The following is a 21,572-nucleotide window of genomic DNA, read 5'->3' on the forward strand; positions in this document are numbered from 1 at the left end:
AACATGGCTATTTTTTTTGTATTTTTTTAGTGGAGTTGAGGTTGCATCATGTTGCCCAGGCTGGTCTCGAACTCCTGGGCTCAAGCAATCCACCCATTTTGGCCTCCCAAAGTGCTGGGATTACAGACATGAGCCACTGTACCAGGCCTGTTCTCTTTCCAAGAGGTAGAAATTTGGTTTATATCTCAGTCTGCTGAGGCTGCTCTAACAAAATGCCATAAACTATGTTGCTTAAACAACCAAAATAAATTTTCTTACAGTTCTGGAGGCTGAGAAGTCCAAGATCAAGGTGCTGGCTTATTCAGTTCCCGGTGAGAGCTCTCTTCTTGGCTTGCAGACAGCCAGCTTCTTCTTATGTCCTCATACTGTCTTTCCTTGGTCCATACAGGGGAGCTGGAACATCTCTTTCAGTTCTCCTGAAGCCACTAAACCCATCATGAGGACTCTACCCTAGGGTGTTAGTCTTAATTCTAAATTACATCCTAAAAGTCCAATTTAAATACCATCACCTTGAGGTTTAAATCTTTAACATATGCATTTCGAAGGGACAGAAATAGTCAATCCATAACAGTTGAATTTTATGTCAGAAAGTTTCAACAACAACACAAATTTTAATATGTGGTATTGGAAGAAAAGTTTTCATAAGTGCAACTTCTTCATTTTATATATGTGTTTATACATTGTGTTGAAATTCATTTAAAATTACATTTACTTTAATAGGGGTTTGAAAAATTTCTCTTTAAAGGAATCTTGTGATTTCTTTTGCAAAACGTTTTTTGGTAATCAGAATCATCGTTCTATAATTTATTTATCTGTTTTATAAATTTGGATGCTGACACAATTGATTTTCTCAATTCTTCATATGGAGGGACTTGCTGTAATTCTTCTTTAAGATGTATATTTACTGTATGAAATGAAAACGTAGGCTGAAAGTCAAAAAATACATAAATTTTAAGCTCTTGTCTATCTACATATATGAGCATGAATTTTAAAAAGATATCTTTTTTCCCAGTTTATTTAAATTGTTGCCTCACAAATATGCAAAACAACTTTATCTAGTAAACGTTCCTCTTGCATTAACAGCAAAAGGAGAATGTATGAAGGATACAGGAAGCGAGAAACAAAGTCCGCTCTAGCCCTCCTGGACTAGCCTAAAAGCAGACGGGCAGGAAAGGCTTTGAGACATAGGGTGATTTGCAAGGTGACTCCGCCGGTCTCATTCAAGCGGTAGCGATACACAGGTCAGCCCGGATCGTCTATGGTCTCTGCCGTAAGTGACACCAACAGAATATATCAGAAAATCACTGCCTTTAAAGAACGAGGACATGTCATCCCTCTCTCCAACGAAGTCTTATATTTTACCATTCTGCGTGTATTATAAAGCTAAATTTAAATAGCAACAATAAGAAGTCTCCCCCAGTGGATCCCTTGAGCTTTTCGAGAAAACGCAGATTTCTAGCTGACAGGAAGAAGAAACAGCATCCAATCGGCACTTGTGTCTCAATGACCAATCAAATTTCGCCTTACATTGCATCGCAGGGAGAAACGGAGCTGGACGACTAAGTCTCTCGGCCTGTGGCTGCTGCTGTTACGTGGATGGGCGAGCACCTCTGAGGCTGTCTTTGTTACCTGGGCAATAAGGGACTAGCAGTTCAGCCCTTCTCTGTGCCTGCTGAATTTGTTTGTATTTGTTCCCAGCCTCTGCTCATGTAATGCACTCCCTTAACCAGGAAATTAAAGCATTCTCCCGGAATAATCTCAGGAAGCAATGCACCAGGGTGACAACGCTAACTGGAAAGAAAATTATAGAAACATGGAAAGATGCCAGAATTCATGTTGTGGAAGAAGTAGAGCCGAGCAGTGGGGGTGGTTGTGGTTATGTGCAGGACCTTAGCTCGGACCTGCAGGTTGGCGTTATTAAGCCATGGTTGCTCCTAGGTGAGTATATCGACTTGCCACTGAATCATTGAGTCCTTTTAGCCAGATTACGTTCTCATTTTCCCCCTTTATGCGTAATGTCTGTATTATCAGCTATCCTGCCGAAAAGCTGAACTGTTTCCTTTTTTGGATACGGAACTTCCATTAGCCAGCTACAGCCGTTTCTGCCTCACAGTGTACCCATAAGAAGCATAGATGCTATTCTAGTAGCACTTGGCACCGCATATTTGAATTTTAGCAAAGCTTTCTTCCCGTTTCTCTAACTTCTCTGGAGAATAACACATTGATGTTGTGTTTTCTCGGATTATAAAAGATACAGCTTAAAAAAAAAAAAAAGAAAGAATGTATCAGGCAGAACTACAGGTGACAATGGTTAAAGTTATAGAAAAGTTAATACTTGAAATAGTCCTGTGCTTGCTGGCCTGCGCAGCTCTTATAAACCGTGCGGAATACATGCCTCCTGTGGCCACGTCTGTTCATGGTGTCTGTTTTTGGAGTGTTTAAGAGAAGGAGATCTTTTATTTTATAGCTGTGAGTCTGAAGATTTTATGATTTATTTCGCATTATGGATACTGAGTCCCTATACAAGCATAGTTCACAAATAGCAAACGAAGCAAGGTCATAAAAGTACAAACTTGTTAATTTGGCAAGAATATGGTATGGTGTTCTTAAAAAAATAGTCAAGAATGTTTTCAAGTACGTCTGAATTATTTCTGTTTATGAGTAGAGAAATTAAGACTTGGGAAGACTAAATGACGTGTCACTATGCTGCGAAGGCATTCTTGAATAGAGAGAAGACTGACAAATAGCCCAGGTATTGTTCACCTAGTGTCTCATTCCTTTGCAGAATCCTGTGAAGTAGGGATTATTAGCTTTGTTTTACAAATAGAAACCAGGATTTAAAGTTGGTGAAATAATTTACACAAGGTAACACACCTAGTAAGTAACAGAGCTAGGCATCAAGCCCAAGTCTGATGGACTCCTGCTGTCCATTGTTATACGAGGCTGCCTCACATAGACCAAGTTTTCAGTCCTGCTCTGCCTCTAATTTACTAGATTAGCTGGTGCAAGCCATTTATCCTTTCTGGTCCTCCAAAAAGCCATCTGTAAAGATGAAGTAACAGTATCTGCTTATGTCATAGGATCCTCCCGAGGTGGTGGTTGTTGTAAAAGGTTTTTGATGCAAATCAATTGCAGTATACATATGTTATTAAATATTATATGAATTGTTACATAGGCTATCTTTAAATTCACCAAATAAATGTCTCTAACTAGTTTCTGCAGCCCCGTGAAAAATTATACCATATTCTTGTGACATATACAGTGAAAAATTGAGTTATTTAGGTAATCTGAAAAGTTCACCTAGGCCTTGCTCACCATATCTAGGAAAGAAAATATGCCGCAGCATATTTTTCATTTATTTTGGCTTCCACTGTAGTAATCATGGCTTGGAATAATTATGGTAGAATTTTCATATATCATTCACCAATTTAGGGTCTTCATGAACTTTGCTTATTACTATTATTATTATTTGTGGACTTATCCAAAGTGAACTGATCAAGGTAGTGTTCTGAGATTGGGGTTGGGAACCTCCCCAGGATAGTGGGAGAGTCCTGGGAGGAACTTCTGAAACTAGCCCTAATAAGGTCTTCTCACTGGACCAGGAAATGGAATACTTTCATCAGGAACAACCTCCCCTCTTCTGAAAGCGCACCTTTTTCTGCCTAATTACAAGTGCCTCATTCCTGAAGGACCCGTGGGTTGTTCCACCTACAGTTCTTCTACATGAATGTTGAAAGAGTTGTTTCTGACCAGACTTAGTTTATGTCTGGGAGACTGGGGTTGTTTGCAGGTTGGTTCTAAGAGCTTCCTTCACCTCCTCGAAGCGACACAGCTTCTTCCCAGCATCGCATGCCAAACAACTTTTGGTTTTGGTAGTGAATAAAGAAAACAAAGAGTTGTAAATATGTAATCTTTTTTAGTTTATAAACTCTAAAAAATGATTGCATTTAAAAAATATTACATAGGCCCTTGAACCATTTAAAGAATGGATGAAAGATTTTAGATAGCATTTTTGTCCTAGGCTTTGAAAATTATATATTATAGACAGATAGATATTTATTATTTATTTATTTATTTTGAGATAGGGTCTCAAAATAAATCCAGAGTGGAGTGCAGTGGCATAATCTTGGCTCACTGCAACCTCCACCTTCCAGGCTCCAGCGATCCTCCCACCTCAGCCTCTGAATAGCTGGGACTACAGGTGCACACCACCATGCCTGGCTAATTTTTTTGTACTTTTTGTAGAGATGTGATTTTACCATGTTGCCCAAGCTAGTCTTGAACTCCTGGGCTTGAGCAATCTGCCTGCATTGGCCTCCCAGAGTTCTGGGATTATAGGCATGAGCCACCGCGCCTGACTAAACCACCAAGTTTCAATTATTTGAACCTATTTTTTCCCCTGGAGTTGGTTAGTGCTTTCTACATTAGAAAACAGAATTTTTTAAAGAAATGAAGTATTTCAAATTTGTAGAATATTACAGAAACTAATAGACCATTATGTATACACCATTCAGCTTTAACAAATGTTAATATTTTGATAGGCTAACTTTTAAGTAGAATAAAGCTGAATGTGAGTTCAGTAAGGAACCTGTAAGCTTGGTATTATCAAGAGGATAGTGGCCAAACAGCATACTTGCTGGCCTTTCTGCTACCTAAAATCACATTTAAAAAGTTGGCTGAATTCCCAGATACGTAGCTTAAAAAAAAAGTTTATGAAATAGAACCTAATTCAGGAAAGTAAAATGCTTGAAATCTTTAAACTGTGAAACTCACTTTATTTGAACTAGTTATTCTCCATATGAACTTGCTTATTAACTAGAGCCAGTCTCCAAGTGTGGGAGATCTGGGAAGCCGGCTGTGACAGAAAGATTGTAGAAGGGCACAGCCCTAGTGGTACATGGAGTGTGGGTGGGATCCTGCAGGCCAACAGCATTTGCTCTAAGCTACTGGGTGTTCCCAAACCGACTGGTACAAAGTCGTCTTGTGGGTGTCTGGTTTTTGTAATATCCTTTTTTAAGTTACAAAATAAAGAGATGTTTATTGTAAAAAGTCAGAATGAGCATAAAGAAGAAAAAAAATCACCTGCAACCCCACTATTAACATTTTGTTCTATATATACTTTCTGTCCATTTTTTAAGCACATACATATTTTTTGTTACAAAAATGGATGACAGTATTTTGTAACCTGATTTTATCACCAGATACATTGATAACATTTTTCTTTCTTTCTTTCTTTCTTTTTTTTTTTCTGAGATGGAGTCTTGCTCTGTCATCCAGGCTGGAATGCAATGGCACGATCTTGGCTCACTGCAACTTCCACCTCCCAGGTTCAAGCAATTCTCATGCCTCAGCCTCCTGAATAGCTGGGATTACAGGTGTGCACCACCACACCCAGCTAATTTTTGTATTTTTAGTAGAGATGGGGTTTTGTCATGTTGGCCAGGCTGGTTTTGAATTCCTAACCTCAAGTGATCTATCTGTCCGAGCCTCCCAAAGTGCTGGGATTATAGGCAGGAGCCATCACTCCTGGCCAAGAACATGTTTACATGCTATAAATATTTGACTACATTTCTTCTTTCTCTCTCTCCCTCTCTTTCTTTGCTTTCCTTCCCTTCCTTTTCTTCCTTCCTTCCTCCTTCCCTCCGTTCCTCCCTCCCTCCCTTTCTCCTTCTTCTCTTTTCCTTTTCCTTTTCTTTCTTCTTCTTGCTGTGTCACCCAGGCTGGAATGCAGTGGCATAACCATAGCTTACTGTAACCCCAAATTCCTAGGTTCAAGGGATCCTCCTGCCTTAGTCTTCTGAATACCTGGGAATACAGGCACACACTACCACGCCTGGCTAATTTAAAAAAAAATTTTTTTTCTATAGAGAGAGTCTCACAATGTTGTTGAGGCTTACGTTTCTTATTTCTAATGGTGGTAATGGCTGTATGTGTTTCACTACGCAATTGTACCATTTTTTATTTAATGCAACAGCTATTGGGCTTTTGCTGTTCTTTTTGTTTTGTTTATATTACAAACAATACTATGGTGAACATTCTTACAGCTAATCTTTGCAACATCTGTAACTTTTAGGACAAATTTTTAGAAGTAGGATTTCAGAGTCCAAGAGTTTATGTAGGATGACTCTCATCAAATTGGCCTTCAGAAAGTTGGACTAAGGTCCTTCCAAGTTGTTCGTCTTTTTTTTTTTAAAATAACAGAATGGCTGTACAAATTTATATAAAAGGTCAAGATGATTATATTTATGTTCAAGGTGGTATCATTTATTTTTTCTAGGGTCACAAGACGCTGCTCATGATTTGGATACACTGAAAAAGAACAAGGTAAAAAAATGCTTTAAGTTTGGCACCATATACACAGAATATTTTAGTTGTTTTATTTAGGAAAAACTGTATTGGTGCATCTTTGGTACATTATGGAGTTTACTTGGTAACATTTTGGCTATCATTTTAATAGAGTTGAAACATAATTGGCACATAATTCAAATATGTGGATCTGTAATCTGTCTTTCCAGTTTTACATTCTTCTTGATCTCCTTCATGTACCCTCATGAGCCTGACCTTGGAGGCATGTCTTTCTTGCCTGTGTTTATGGAGTTCCTCTCTGTGTGGGACAGGCTTTCCCTCATCTCTATTTGTCCAAGACTGCCCAGGCCTTAAGTCCCAACTCACATACCACGTCTTCTGTAATACCATTTCCAGCCACTCTACTCCATACAACTGATGTGATTTATTACATATTTACTCAAAAGAATTTTTAGCCCTCTACCATTTTGTTGAGCACTGTTTCAGGTCATAGAATTGCTGTAGTTGAAGGAGTGCAAGAGATTCTTTTTCACTTGAAGTCTATGACGTAAGGGGCAGACAGGGAAGACAGACAAGCAGCTACAGAACAGCATTTGTGTGCTTTGATGGGGAAGTGCAGGGTGCTATAGAAGTGCAGAGGAGATGATGCTCTTAACCCATGTTTGGTTTGGTTTGTTTTTTGGGGGATAGGTGAGTCAGGGGAGACTTCCTGGAGGAAGTGATATTGAAGTATTTCTCTGAAGAGGCTGGGAAAGGAGTAGACAGCCTGTAATCCCAGTGCTTTTGGAGACCAAGGCAGGAGGATTGGTTGACCCCAGGAGTTCAAGATTACAGTGTGCTATGATTTTGCTACTGTACTCCAGACTGGGTGACAAAGCAAGACTCTATCTCAAAAAAAAAAAAAAAAAAAAGAGAGAAGAAAAGTGTTCACACAGAATAAAAGATATGTGTGAAGGCCAAGAAGCAAGAGAAAGGCTGATGCTTTTAGGGACAGAAAAGTTCAGTGGCCCTGGAATAGAGAGTGTGAGAAAGAAGGGCACTAAGCGACAAGACCAGAGAGAGAGGTAAGCATGAGCCAGATCCCAAAAGGCCATGTAAGCCAGAGTTAGTTGTTTGGACTTGATCCAAAAGACTGTGGAAAGCCACTGAGAAGTTACCCAGAGATGTAACAGGATCAAATTTGCAATTTAGAAAGATTTCTCATTAGAAGCAGTGTGGAAAATCCATTGGAGGGTTGCTCAAGTTAGAGATAGGGAAACTGGTTATAAAGCTATTGCAGTAATCTAAGGAAAAGATGACAATGGCTGAGATTAAGATGTAGTGGAGATAGAATTACATAGCTGTGAGGGGTGTTTTAGGGGGTAGAATTCTTACAATTTGATTACTTACGAGGCAGGATAGGGAGTGGGGCTAAGGGAGAAGGAGGAGTCAAGGCTGATGTCTCACTTTCTTTGGTAACTAAGTAAGGTTATTGTTCCATGAGATTGAAAACAGCGTAGAAGGAACAGGCTTTGAAGGAAAAACTGTATGCTCAGTTTTGAACATGTTCGATTTTGGGTGATGTGGATCATCTAGGTGGGTGGATATGTAGGGTCTGAAGTTCAGAATAGAGGTGAATATACAGATTTAGGAATCTTCAGCTTTTAAATAGTTACTGAAATCATTAGAATAGATGAAGCTGCCTGGGGAAAAGTATAAAGTAAGAGAGAAGAGGGCCTATAACAGAATCTTATCATAGAACTGATAAATTCAGGAATATCACCCTATATGGAATGATCAAAGGAAGAAGAGTCTGCAGTGGGAAAGGAGGATCCAAAAGAGGCCAAAAGAAGGTAAAACAAAAAGGTGGTGTCGTGGAAGCCAAAGAGAATAGTGTTTTAAGGAGGAGAGAGTCAGCAATGTCAGATGCTGCAGAAGTTTAAGTATGATTAGGCCTAAATTATGTTCATGGGACTTGGTGACAGAGAGGTTGTTAGTGCATTTGGTGGAAACAGTTTCATTTGAATTGGAGGCCAAAGCTGTATTGCAAAAGATTGAGAAGTGAGGAAGTGATGGCAAGGGGAAAAAAAAGAGAGAGAGGAGCTATAGGTGAGGAGGGGGATGGGAGAGCTTTCAGCGTATTTTAAGGCTGATGGTAGAAGAAGAAATTGAAGATACAGAAAAGCAAGAATTATGACTATAGGGAGATGCCAAGAAAGTAGGAAGCACTGTGACTCCAAGCACAGATTCTGGAATGAGCCTTACTGAAGATACATGAGCACGTCCTTCATTGTAATCAGAAGGCAGAGGGGAAGTACAGATGTGACAAAGTTGTTAGTTTTTTTTTTCTTTTTCTTTTTTTTTTTTTTTTTTTGAGATGGAGTCTCGCTCTGTTGCTCAGGCTGGAGCACAGTTGCATAACCGTGGCTCACTGCAACCTTCACCTCCTGGGTTCAAGTGATTCTCAGCCTCTGGATTATCTTAATGGACTTTCTACATGGCTTTCTTCCACATGTTTGGTGGACTCTAGGAAAAGGGGCTCAAATACATAGATGGAAGAGGAGGAGGTTGCTCAAATGTACCACCTGAAAGAAAATTTTTTACAACCACCCCTCCCCTTACTTTTCAGCCAGATTAGTTCATCAGAATCTCTGGGTATGAGACCCTGTGGTATTGATAGTTTTTAAGAGTTCATCAGGTGACTCTAATGTGCAGTCATCCTGGAGAACCATTTCATTAAGTAAAGAATATGAAGGAAAATAGGGAAATAATTCTTGAAAGGGAAGTTGTGTACTACTGATATACTTCTCCTATTTAAGTTTTTTATATGGATATTCACAGATTAATTCAACAAAGATTTTAAGCATTTTCTGCTAAACTCACTGCTCATTCGCTTATAACACTAAGTTAAACATGGTCCCTACCCTCGTGTAGTTTCTAGTGCAATGAAGGAGACAAATAATCTCTAAGTGGTATGAGCTGTAATAGGGCAAGTCCAGGGCTATGAGAATATATAGTCCAGGTGTGGTGGCTCACGCCTGTAATCCCAGCACTGTGGGAGGCGGAAGTGGGAACGTCACTTGAGGCCAGGAGTTCAAGACCAGCCTGGGCAAAAAAAGCGAGACCCCTCTCTGAAAAAAAAAAAAAAAATTAGCTGAGTGTGGTGGTACACTCCTGTAGTCCCAGCTACTTGGGCGGCTGAGGCGGGAGGATCACCTGAGCCCAGGAGTTCAAGATTGCAGTGACCTATGATTGCATCATTGCACTCCAGCCTGGGTGACAGAAAGAGACCCTGTCTCTACATGATGATAATAATAAGTTAAAAAAAAGGGTGCGGGGGAGAGAGAGAGAGAACATATAGTAGAAGGAGCACTTCTGGTGTGGGTTGAAGAAGTATTATCAATCAAGTGAGTCGCATTTAAATTTTTTACCTTTCTTGTTATAGATGTCAACACAACACCCCAGTCTCTTTTTAGATAACCTAATTCATGGGATTTTAAAAAATCATCTTTTTTCTTTCTCTTTAAGGTGACTCATATTCTTAATGTTGCATATGGAGTTGAAAATGCTTTCCTCAGTGACTTTACATATAAGAGCATTTCTATATTGGATCTGCCTGAAACCAACATCCTGTCTTATTTTCCAGAATGTTTTGAATTTATTGAAGAAGCAAAAAGAAAGGTGAGTTTTGTTTTGATCCATAGTTCTTCAGAAGCAGAAATTTGAAAGTATGGATCCATTACCCAATCTTTATTGTTTTTATAATGAATCTCTAAAAAACCATTATAAAATTTCCCTTCTAACAATGTTTCATTATTTCCTACAATTATTTGGTTAATTGCTCTTTTTTCAATAAGATACTTAGTTTTAACATTAATTCAGTTTCTCATTTTCCTATGCCTTACTGAGAAATGTTCAGAGATAAAAATCCTCTACTTACTGAGTTTTCGTCTGTAAACATGTAGTTAGATTTCCTTTGAGGGTTTATAGCCACCTGACCTCTGACCAGTCTGCAAGATATTCAGGGGGACTATAAAACAGAGACTGCTCTAGACTTGTTAGTGTATTTATGATGATTAACATGCATTTCATTTTAATGAATGAGATAGTTATTGTGAAACTGCATTTTTAGCAGTAAAATTTTAAGGCACTCTAAGGACTAAATGTGTATTGCTTTACTTAGATTGTATGAAAATGCTGATCAGAAGCTGTCTGTTGGTTTTCTGAAGTTAGAAGACCAATGGCCAATGCCATATAGTACTTCAATCTTGTTATTGGATTCAAGTCAACATTCTGACAGGCAAAGTTTCTAGGTTGTCTGTTATCAATAATTATTCCTTGAAATAGCGTCATTTTTAGTCAGCAAATAATTCTCACAGATTTTACGTAAGATACGTAGGTGGGAAAGTAGAAGCATTTACAGAGAGAAATAACTCTTCTGGAACACCTAACAATGACAAGATTACAATCAGGTTTAATCGAACTCTGGCCTACCTTCTCTCCCTTCTACCTTCTCTCCTTCCCATTTTCTCTCCCTGTCTCCCTTCTTTCCTTTCATTTGGTAATATTTATTGAATGCCTTAGGTGCCTAGCACTGTTCTACTTACCTTTCCACTAGACTACCTGGAAAATATAAAACTATTCCATTCTACTGTTCATCAACTTTAATAGCAGATACAGTCATGCGCTGCATAATGATGTTTGGACTGCGTATATGATGGTGGTTCCATAAGATTATAATAATATATTTTTACCATACCTTTTCTATGTTTAGGTATGTTTAGATACACAAATACATACCATTGTGTTACAGTTGCCTACAAGTTAGTACAGTAACATGCCGAACAGGTCTGTAGCCTTGGAGCAATAGGCCATACCATTCTAGTTTGTGTGAGTCCACTCTGTGATGTTTACAGCACAAAGAAACTGCCTAACAACACATTTCTCAGAATGCATCACCACTGTTAAATGATGCATGACTGTATTTGAATGGAAGCAAAGGAAGAGGGTTTTTGTTTGTTTGTTTTTTGTGGTTTTTTTTTTTTTTTTTTGAGACGGAGTCTTGCTCTGTTGTGAGACTGGAGTACAGTGGCATGATCTCGGCACACTGCAAACTCCGGCTCACTGCAACCTCCACCTCCCGGGTTCAAGTGATTCTCCTGCCTCAGCCTGCCAAGTAGCTGGGACTACAGGTGCACACCACCACACCTGGCTAATTTTTTGTATTTTAGTAGAGACGGGGTTTCACTGTATTGCCCAGACTGGTCTCAAACTCCTGAGCTCAGGCAGACTGCCCGCCGGGGCCTCCCAAAGTGCTAGGATTACAGGCGTGAGCCACTGCACGTGGCCAAGGAAGAGGTCTTCTAATTCAAAGCCTAATATTGGCCATTCTGTTTTCTTGTGAAAAAATTTACAGGCTCTGGATTGTAACATTCCAGTGTGTGAGTTAATAGTTTTAAAAATAAAAATGATATTTCTGTATTAGCTCCTTCTTTAAGGAGATGTAGAATGTGCCAGAGATGGGAAAGTGTAGATATCATCCATATTCATATTAACATTAGAAGAGATGTAAATATTGCAAGTAAAAATTAGACAGGGTAATACTATCTAGAAAGAAAAGCAAGAGATTGAATATTCTAATAAGCGTGGAATTTTAAATAAATTTAAAAATAAAGTTTGCCTTAATTTGGGCCAGTAAATTAGAGTGGATTTTAGCTTGGGTTTCCTAAAAACAAAGCTTGAGATGAGGATTTAGAGCTGATGCTTAATTTGAGAGGTACAATCTGTAGGCAGTGAGAGTGGCAAGAAAGGAAAGTGATTCAAGGTGGGACGAGAAGGAATACAAAGTGATGCATTTACCCTGCTGGGCTCATTGCAGTGAGCTGACTGTTGGCTATTCAGCAGGTATAGCTACCCTACCACCCAAAATATCTCTGGACAGGCAGTACCAAGAAACTGTACCTCAACCCAGCCTGGGAGGGAGGAAGGAGAGAGAATTTATCTGCCTGGCTTCCTGTCAGCTTCTGTTTCCCATTGGTCAAAGTTTGCCATTGGGGATATAACCAACCCCACAATTCTGGGTTATAACATTCCACTCCTTCAGCGGCCATCTCAAAGCCAAATCTAACACCCTGTAATACAACTTTTCAACCAAGTTGAAAAATAGAAAATCCAGGACTCAGAGTACGCCTGTCTATGCTGTAGACACCATTGAAGAAGAGCTCCTTCTTTGACAGGCAAAAGTGAATGGACCTAAGGGGAGAGCAGTCAGCCATGGAGTTGGTACCTGAGGTGGAGTGTGCTGAGAGGGTCTGTGAGATGGCGGCACCACAAGAATCTGAGGAGTTGCAGAAAATGTTTCTGATAAGATGAATTAGATTTCAGCAATATGTTCTACCCTCTCAAGCCTTATGTTTTATACTGGGATCCTAACGTCAGCCAGTATTTGCCTGCCCTGAAAACTCAGTGCATTGACACAATCTCAGCTTGCTGCAACTCCGCCTCCTGGGCTCAAGTGATTCTCCTGCCTCAGCCTCCGTAGTAGCTGGGATTACAGGTGTGTGCCACCACGCCTGGTTAATTTTTGTATTTTTAGTAGAGACGGGGTTTTGCCATGTTGGCCAGGATAGTCTCAAGTGCCTGATGTTAATTGATCCACCTGCCTCAGCCTCCCAAAGTGCTGGGATTATAGGCATGAGTCATCATGCCTGGAAGGCTAATATATATTTAGTTTTAGCAATAGAATTCTTGAATTTTTTTCATTTGTTTTAGAAAAGATCTCTTCATGCCTTTGTCTATTTTATATTCAAATATTGTTAAATTTAATTACTCAGTGAATTACATGTTTCAAAACTACCTTTCTAGGCCTAGTTTGTTGTTTTTATCTTTTTACATACCATTGCCAAGTGGAATGGTTTCCATTTCCCAAGTCTTTCCTCATTTCCCTCTATACTTGCAAAACTCTGTTTGGTTTCTCTGTCCTTCCTTTATGCCTAAAGGGACAGAAATACACCTGAGAGGAACAGTAATGGTAACTTTTATAGCCCAGAGTCCTTTTAGAAACTAAATTTATTTGTCCCCTCTTTTTACGTGCAAAAGGTACAAAGTATGACAATGTATATTTGATATTTTATGTTTGTTATTTATAAGATACGATTTTAAAACATGATGTAAGTAGTCCATGTTCTTTGTAGAAAAAAATGGAAAAAATTAAGATACTTCCACACTTAGATATAACCATTGTTAGCATTTTGATATATTTTTCTAGACCTGTATATATATTTTTATAAAAATAGTATCATACAGTTTATATTCTTTTATAGCCTGCCTTTTTTTTTATAGCCTGCCTTTTTTTTTTTTATAGCCTGCCTTTTTTTTTTTTTTTTTTTCAACTTCATGACTTTTATTTGTGGTACCTGTGCTTCATCTTGAAAATACCTTCTCCCCCTGCCCCAGACAGTGGGCTGGGAGGGGGCAGCAAAAAATAGAAGATGTCCCTCCCTATTGCACATGGACCCTATGTACAGGCCCACCTGGCTGAGGCCAGCAGGACTCTTGGCACATTCTTGGATCCCTGCTCAGGAGGGGAGGACTGACAGGGTGACATCACACGTGAGATCCGGACCTTCGGGCAGCCACTCTGGTCCTGGATGCTGATATTTGCGCTTCTTGGTCCTCAGTTCCTTCCTGGTCCCATCTCCGGCCCTGGTCCCCTCTGTATAGCCTGCTTTTTATACTTAATGATTCAAATCATTTAAAATTTTTGCACAGTATTATGGTAGTTGGTGATTCTATAATTTATCTTATTTCCTACTGTGAGACATGTAAGCTGTTTGTAGTTTTTTGTTCAATATAAGTAAAAGTTCGTTAGAGAAACATTATGGGTCTAAATAAGTACCTAAATTCACTGAGTTTTTAGATGCTTCTGTTACCAATAGACGGTCGTGACTGCAAGTTGTCCAGGTTCTTGGCATTTTGAACAAAGAATTGGACAGAACGCCCATCGAAGCAAAGAAAGAATGGAGCGAAAGAGTGAAAGCAGGGATTTATTGAAAGCGAAAGCACACTCCACAGTTTGGGAGCAGGCCCAAGCAGCGGCCCAAGGGACAGGATACAGAAACTTCTTGAGTCCAAATATCTGCTAGAAGTTTCCCAATGGCCACTTCATGCTCACCTCATGTAAAGGAAGTGGTATCCTGCAATCAGTCTGATTGGTTAGAGAAAGCAGCCAACCAGAGGCTGAAGTGAAGTTACAAAGGTCAGGCTCCTGTGCAAACATCTGATTGCTTGCAAAAAGCAACCAATGAGAGGCTAGGGTGAAGTTACAAAGTTACACTTCTATGCAAACGAAGACTTGGCCTGCAATCAGTATGATTGGTTGTGGACAGCAAATTTCCCATCTGCATGCAGAAAAAGTGGGGGGTTTGCAAAGGCAGTAGCCCTCTGGTCCTTTTGTTACTTAGGTGTGGAAAGTTAGGGTTTTCCTTTGAATTTAGTTCTAGGAAGTCTGCGTGAAACAGCCTTAGGTTCCCTGCTGCCAGACCCTATTCTCTTGCCTTACTTCTTCCAGTTTGTTTCAAAGCAGCCTACCCATCACTTTTTTTATGTTTGTCATATTTACATTCACCTCTACTACTGTGGATAGTCATGAGTGGACTGTTGTGACCTGTGCTCCTCATAGTGTTGTCCGGTTTGCTACCACATCTCTGCAGGATAAGAAGGTTGTGCCTGAATATAAACCAAGACATTGCTTAGTTCTTTGAGAGATTTTGTCTACTCCCCCACCCCACCCAAACGCTGAACTAAGGAGTATATTTTTAGTGACAGTTGATTTTCATTCCACTGCAGAATTCTTATTTCATCATAGGTGGCTGTCAGGCACTTGCAGACTATCACATTATACCCAAGGTTTTTTTAAGTTCTGGGGCACATGTACAGGATGTGCAGGTTTGTTACATTGGTAAATGTGTGCCATGGGGATTTGCTGCACCTATCAACCCATCACCTAGGTATTAAGCCCAGCATGCATTAGTTATTTTTCCTGATGCTCTCCCTCCTCCTACCCCACCCCACCCTGACAGGCCCCCAGTTTGTGTTGTTCCCTTCCATGTGTCTATGTGTTCACATTGTTCAGCTTCCACCTATAAGTGAGATATGCGGTCTTTGGTTTTCTGTTCCTGTGTTAGTTTGCTAAGGATAATGGCTCCAACTCCATTCCATCTATGTCCCTTCATTCCTTTTATGGCTGTATAGTATTCCATGGGGTATATGTACCACATTTTCATTATACAGACTATCATTGATCGGCATTGAGTTGATTCCATGTCTTTGCTATTATGAGTAGTGCTTATGCCCAAGTTTTTGTTTTTGTTTTTTTTGTTTGTTTGTTTGTTTGTTTTGAGACAGAGTCTCACTCATCAACCAGGCTGGAGTGCAGTGGCACGATCTCAGCTCACTGCAACCTCTGCCTCCTGAGTTCAAGCGATTCTCCTGCATCAGCCTCCCAAATAGCTGGGATTACAGGCACCCACCACCATGCCCAGCTAATTTTTGTATTTTTAGTAAAGATGGGGTTTCACCATGTTGGCCAGGCTGGTCTCAAACTCCTGACCTGTGATCCACCTGCCTCAGCTTCCCAAAGTGCTGGGATTGCAGGTGTGAGCCACTGTGCCTGGAGATGCTAAAGTTTTAATGGAAGTTAAATGTAAGGAAAAACACCTGGGCTTGGCTCAGTTACCGTTAAGGAATATTAATTACTTATTCTGAGAAGATGTGAGGGATACACATTGCTGCCCTCCAGGAGCTTGCGATCTAGTTGAAAACTGTAATGGCACAAGAACAAAGACAACTCTGTGAAATGGAAATAACATAGCATAATTACTATCTGCCTATAAGTTACTACTTGCCCATAGCAAAATGGTGATTTTGAATTTTTGAAAGAACACTTTCCTTTCAGAAATGCAGAACAAATTTATTCACTTAGCAAACAGTTACGGAATACCTACTGTATGCCAAGAACTGCACTAACTACTAGGCATACAAAGATGGCCAAGACATTCCTCCTGCCTTCATTTCACTTGGAAAGAGGCAGTCTTAGAACAGAAGTCAGAATTAGCTGTACCAAGAAGAGCAAAGGTCTTCTAGGCATAGGACAACAGCAAATGCAAAGAAAAAAAAAATGCTTTATAAATTGTTACTGTTTTGAGCTCTGAAAAAGGGATACAAAGCCAATAATTTCTCTGGAAATACTTTCAAGGACAATATGATATCTAACGAATAATCAAAAGGTAGAAAGTAGGTAAATTGAAAAGCTGTAGAAAAACAGCTATTATATAAAGTAGAAAGAAGAAGAAAATAATATCATTTTAAAACATTAGCTAAAATTGGATGCACATTGTGTAAGATTGAAAATAAAACTAGTTTCATGTTCAAAAGCCTATGTATGGATCATAAAGTAAAGCCAACTAGTATATAAGCAGGAAATATTAAAAGTGACATTGAAGGGTATCTCTTGCTTATTAAGCTTATGATTGCAAGTTTCTTTGGAGTATCTAATTAATTTGTTTTATGCTAAATGAAGTTCATTAATAATTTTCATCAGTTACCTTAATATAATTTTTAAACATCTTAAGTTTTGTAAAAATGGGCTATTGCTACAAAATGAGAAAAGTTTCCAAGGTGTATAGTGAATATTTGTGTTTTGCTTTTCTTATATAGAAACTGTCGAAGTTTGAAAAGGAGGCATAAATATCTATAGAAAACAGTATATCCCATAGTAATGTAAGATGTGAAAAAAGAAAGCAATTGATATTGTCCTTTTTTATATGAGGATTTTCAAAATGTTAACTAATTTTGTTATTAAAAATTTGGCTTTCTTGAAAAGAGATGCACTTGCAAGTTTGTTACAGCAGATCAAGGAAAGGAGTTTTGCAACAGATGTATGAATCAGAAAACTGCCTTGCAGAAGTAAAATAATCTGATGAGTCATAACAGTAGTATTGTTAATATGTGCTCTGGGTAGAGGGTTTTTGGTAGCATATTTTTTTCCTCCTGCTCTCATCGTTTTTTGTGTTGTACCAAATAAAGAATCAGGAAATGAAGTAACTAAAATGTCTAATTCTGGAGGGTATGCTCACGGTTCACCATGTTTCAATTTAGATCATTAACTTTTTAAAGGCTTCAGATGGGCCAAGCTGTATCAATGCTGTCCCATCAGATCTATCACATTCATTATTAATACAATATTGCCCCCATCAGCACTGGTCTTGCGCTGTGTCTCTTTTCACTTGGAAAGTATCATTTGCAAGTTACCTGAAACGTTTTTTCATTTATTGACCTCATGCTGGTGTCTGATTACCTTTTCCACTTCACATTGTTATGAACTATTTGTGTCACATTTTACTACCTCATAAGTGTAAATATTTTTAAGTAACTTCCTCCCAGAATAAAATATGTCCAAGGGTGGAACATTTTTTCCTTGCTGATTATTTAAACAGATTTGCAAGCCACTGACACTAGCTTATTTATGAGAACACTAAGTATACTCTGGAGTATTTCTGGCTTTCTGTTTAGTTTATAGTTATGATTTTATGTTTTCACATATATTTCCTGTGTTTTTTTTCTTATTTGTATACACTTGTCTACTAAGTTGTTAGGTTTTATGTGTACTTTACCGAAACATTTGGCTACTAAGTTGTTAGGTTTTAATGTGTTCTTTACTGGATTACTTTAGTTTAATGAAAGATACTGTTTCAGAATTCCAAACATCATTAAAGCATTTCAATCATGGGTTAGTAGGTAAGGGAGGTATAGGTTAATTGATTGATTGACTGATTGAGTTTCCATTTGTTGCGGGTAATGAATTTTATTTCAGTAATCAAATAAGTTGAATCAAATAAATTGATAAAATTGAATATTTACTTTATAATTTCAAGTAGTATAAGAATGTGCAATTGATTTAATAATCTTTCTCAAATAAATAATGAAAAATTTTTTTTTTTTTTTTTTTTTTTTTTTTAGGATGGAGTGGTTCTTGTTCATTGTAATGCAGGAGTTTCCAGGGCTGCTGCAATTGTAATAGGCTTCCTGATGAATTCTGAACAAACCTCATTTACCAGTGCTTTTTCTTTGGTGAAAAATGCAAGACCTTCCATATGTCCAAATTCTGGCTTCATGGAGCAGCTTCGTACATATCAAGAGGGCAAAGAAAGCAATAAGTGTGACAGAATACAGGAGAACAGTTCTTGAGTTGCCTTATAGCAGACAATGGACAACTGTAGTTTCTGAACTGGCTTCTATAGCCATCTTTTCCCTTCTTTGGAGAGTAGCAAAACTCCCTTTTTCTCTTGCCTTTTTTATGCATAAATGGAGGTCAGTTTGAATGTCCTGACCTACTGTATAAGTAAATTTCAAATGTCATTACTTTCTCTTTGTTATTATAATGTGTGGTTAAATGCTTTTTTAAATTGCTAAGGGAAAACAACAAATTATTAGTAATCATTGTTTTCTGTAGAAGAAAAAGGTGTACATTTAAAATGTGTATTTAGAGCATGGAGAGAATCATTTAATTAATAAGCCTATTTTTCTGTTCCAGCAACGGTTTTTATTAAGGAAAAGCTTGAAGTGCTACTTAACTTACTATTTCAGAGGGAAGTAAATTTCTTTTTAAAGAATCTTTTTAAGATTAAAAATGAATACCTTAAATCTCCCAAAAGAGATAACCAGTATCTGAAGGTTTATACAATATTTATATAGTGGCTACACTATTCACAAAATTCCTGTGTTCTCTTATGAAAAATATACACTTTTCATTTTGTTTTCTTCCTCTTCTTTCTTCTTCTTCTTCTTTTTTTTTATTTGAGATATAATTTGGCTGTTGTCACCCAGGCTGGAGTGCAGTGGCACAATCTCGGCTCACTGCAACCTCTGCCTCCTGGGTTCAAGCGATTCTCCTGCCTCAGTCTCCCAAGTAGCTGGGATTATAGGTGCCTGCCACCATGCCTGGCTAATTTTTGTAGTTTTAATAGAAATGGAGTTTCACCATGTAGGCCAGGCTGGTCTTGAACTCCTGACCTCAGGTGACCCACCCACCTTGGCCTTCCTAAATGCTGGGATTACAGGCGTGAGTCACTGCGTCCGGCCTCATTTTGTTTTTTTCAATTCTGTTATCTGCATTTCTTTCTTTCTTTCTTTCTTTCTTTCTTTCTTTCTTTCTTTCTTTCTTTCTTTCTTTCTTTCTTTCTTTCTTTCTTTAATGTATAGATGTTCTCTCATACATTCTTGTGAGCTTTGGTTCTTTGAACAGGTGATCTATTCTCTTACATTTTGTGCTTTTTATCCTGGGTGCCTAGCATTCTGTTTTTTGATCCTATGTCATAATTGTTTGAGAAAATGTTTGATACTGCGAGATCATTGTTCAGTGGTCTGTTTTCTACTTCAGTATTCTACCAGAGAACATATTTTTTAGGGGAGAAGGGTTATGGTTTTGTAAGAAACTTTAAATATACTTTTAGGAAACCCACAGTCATTTACAGTTTTATCTTTGGCCTTTGAATAGGTTCTTTTTTCTTTAATGTCTCCATATTTGCAGGACTGAGCTCTGTACATTGTAAATTTGCTTAAAGATTTTGATTTTTTCTTCAGAATAAGGTATACTTAATTAATTAGCACAGTTTCTTTTCTTTTTTTTTTCGAGACAGGGTCTTGGTCTGTCACCCAGGCTAGAGTAGAGTGGCATGAACACAATGCACTGCAGCCTCTATTTCCTAGGCTCAAGCAATCCTCCCACCTCAGTCTCCTGAGTGACTGAGACTATAGCTGTGCGCCACCACCTCTGGCTAATTTTTTTTTTTTTTTTTTTTGTAGAGACAGGAGTCTTGCCATGTTGCCCAGGCTGATCTCAAACTCCCGCCTCAGCCTCCCAAGTGCTAGGATTACAGGCATCAACCACCGTGCCTGGCCTGATAGTTTCCAAATAGGTTTTCATGACTTAGAAGATACCATTGCCATGTAGATTTTATTTTTAAAAGTCTTGAGCTCTTCTTAAATATACATTATAGAAAGCAAGTATAGATGGAAAGTACATATTGAGCACATCTGTGCATTTGAGAAAGCAGGCTTTCATGTGCTGTCATGAGCAAAACGTAGAAGTGATAAATGCAAGTTATGTTTTGAGATTGCTTACACCCTGACAAGATGCCATCACTTGTGATGTTATGAACTCTTTGCTTCTGCTGAGAACCAGTCTAAATATAATCAACTTACAGTGAGCTCTTTGAAGCCAACCAAGGCAGGCAGAACCCTCTTAAATATGAGAGTGATGTATAGTTTCTCTCTATGGTCAGTATCACTGGATGAGCCTTCTTTCACAAGAAAGCATGTATTTAAATACATTTTATTTTGCTGAGTCCTGTTTAGTTTGCAGCCATTAAATGTCACATGAAACCTTGATAGAATTTGTTAATAATGGATCGTGTATTATTATTATTATTTGAGATGGAGTTTTGCTCTTAATATTATTATTATTTGAGACAGAGTTTTGCTCTTACTGCCCAGGCTGGAGTGCAGTGGCGTGATCTTGGCTCACCGCAACCTCTGCCTCCCAGCTTCAAGCGATTCTCCTGCATCAGCCTCCCAAGTAGCCGGGATTACAGGCATGTGCCACCATGCCCAGCTAAGTTTGTATTTTTTTAGTAGAGACAGGGTTTAACCATGCTGGTCAGGCTGGTCTCGAGCTCCTGACGGCAAGTGATCCACCCACTTTGGTCTCCCAAAGTGCTGGGATTACGGTGTGAGCCACTGCACCTGGCCTGGATTGTGTATTATTTATGTCTGTGGTTTATATACTTAGTAGTTGCTTGTAGTGACCTGGGTAAGATTCAAACATTTGTCTTTTGTATCTTCTACAGAAGTGCTTTGAGCCTCAAGTTTGTTTTAATCTTAAATTGTAGTTCACTGTATTAAAATAGATCAATGAATATAATTCAGTCTTTTAGGGGCACCAAGTAAAACATAAGGTCGTATATACTATACAATATGTTTATTGCACTTCCCATGGAAATAAATCGCTCTGTCATTCCTGGTTATTTTTAAAAAGGATCTTTATCATTACGATCCTCTTTCTCACATATTGTAAACTTAAAAGATATGTACACCAAATATAGGTCCGTTTTAAATGAGAGGAAAAATATTTCAAGGAGTTTTTGCCTCTTTGTTTTTAAATAGATTATTCTGCCATTTTTTAAAGGAAAGGGAAAATGAAAACAGTATGTCTTTTTTAAACATTGAAA

At 38.5% G+C, this 21,572-nt stretch overlaps 1 protein-coding gene across 3 annotated transcripts; it reads left to right on the top strand.

Moving 5' to 3' along the window:
- The first annotated feature begins 1,337 nt into the window (after window positions 1–1,337).
- DUSP19 (dual specificity phosphatase 19) lies at window positions 1,338–18,766 on the top strand. Of its 3 annotated transcripts, none has more exons than XM_025405145.1 (4): window positions 1,338–1,938; window positions 6,278–6,324; window positions 9,814–9,966; window positions 18,304–18,766. In XM_025405145.1, the coding sequence occupies exons 1-4, from the start codon at window positions 1,713–1,715 to the stop codon at window positions 18,529–18,531; spliced, it is 654 nt and encodes a 217-aa protein (XP_025260930.1). In that variant the 5' UTR covers window positions 1,338–1,712; the 3' UTR covers window positions 18,532–18,766. The 3 variants fall into 3 exon arrangements, with proteins under 3 accessions (XP_025260930.1, XP_025260931.1, XP_025260932.1); XM_025405147.1 differs by having other exon boundaries at window positions 1,344–1,938; window positions 9,932–9,966; window positions 18,304–18,763; XM_025405146.1 differs by lacking the exon at window positions 9,814–9,966 and having other exon boundaries at window positions 18,304–18,763.
- Window positions 18,767–21,572: the final 2,806 nt, after the last annotated feature.

This window comes from Theropithecus gelada, chromosome 12 (genome assembly GCF_003255815.1).
Source record: "Theropithecus gelada isolate Dixy chromosome 12, Tgel_1.0, whole genome shotgun sequence".
NCBI lineage: Eukaryota > Metazoa > Chordata > Mammalia > Primates > Cercopithecidae > Theropithecus > Theropithecus gelada.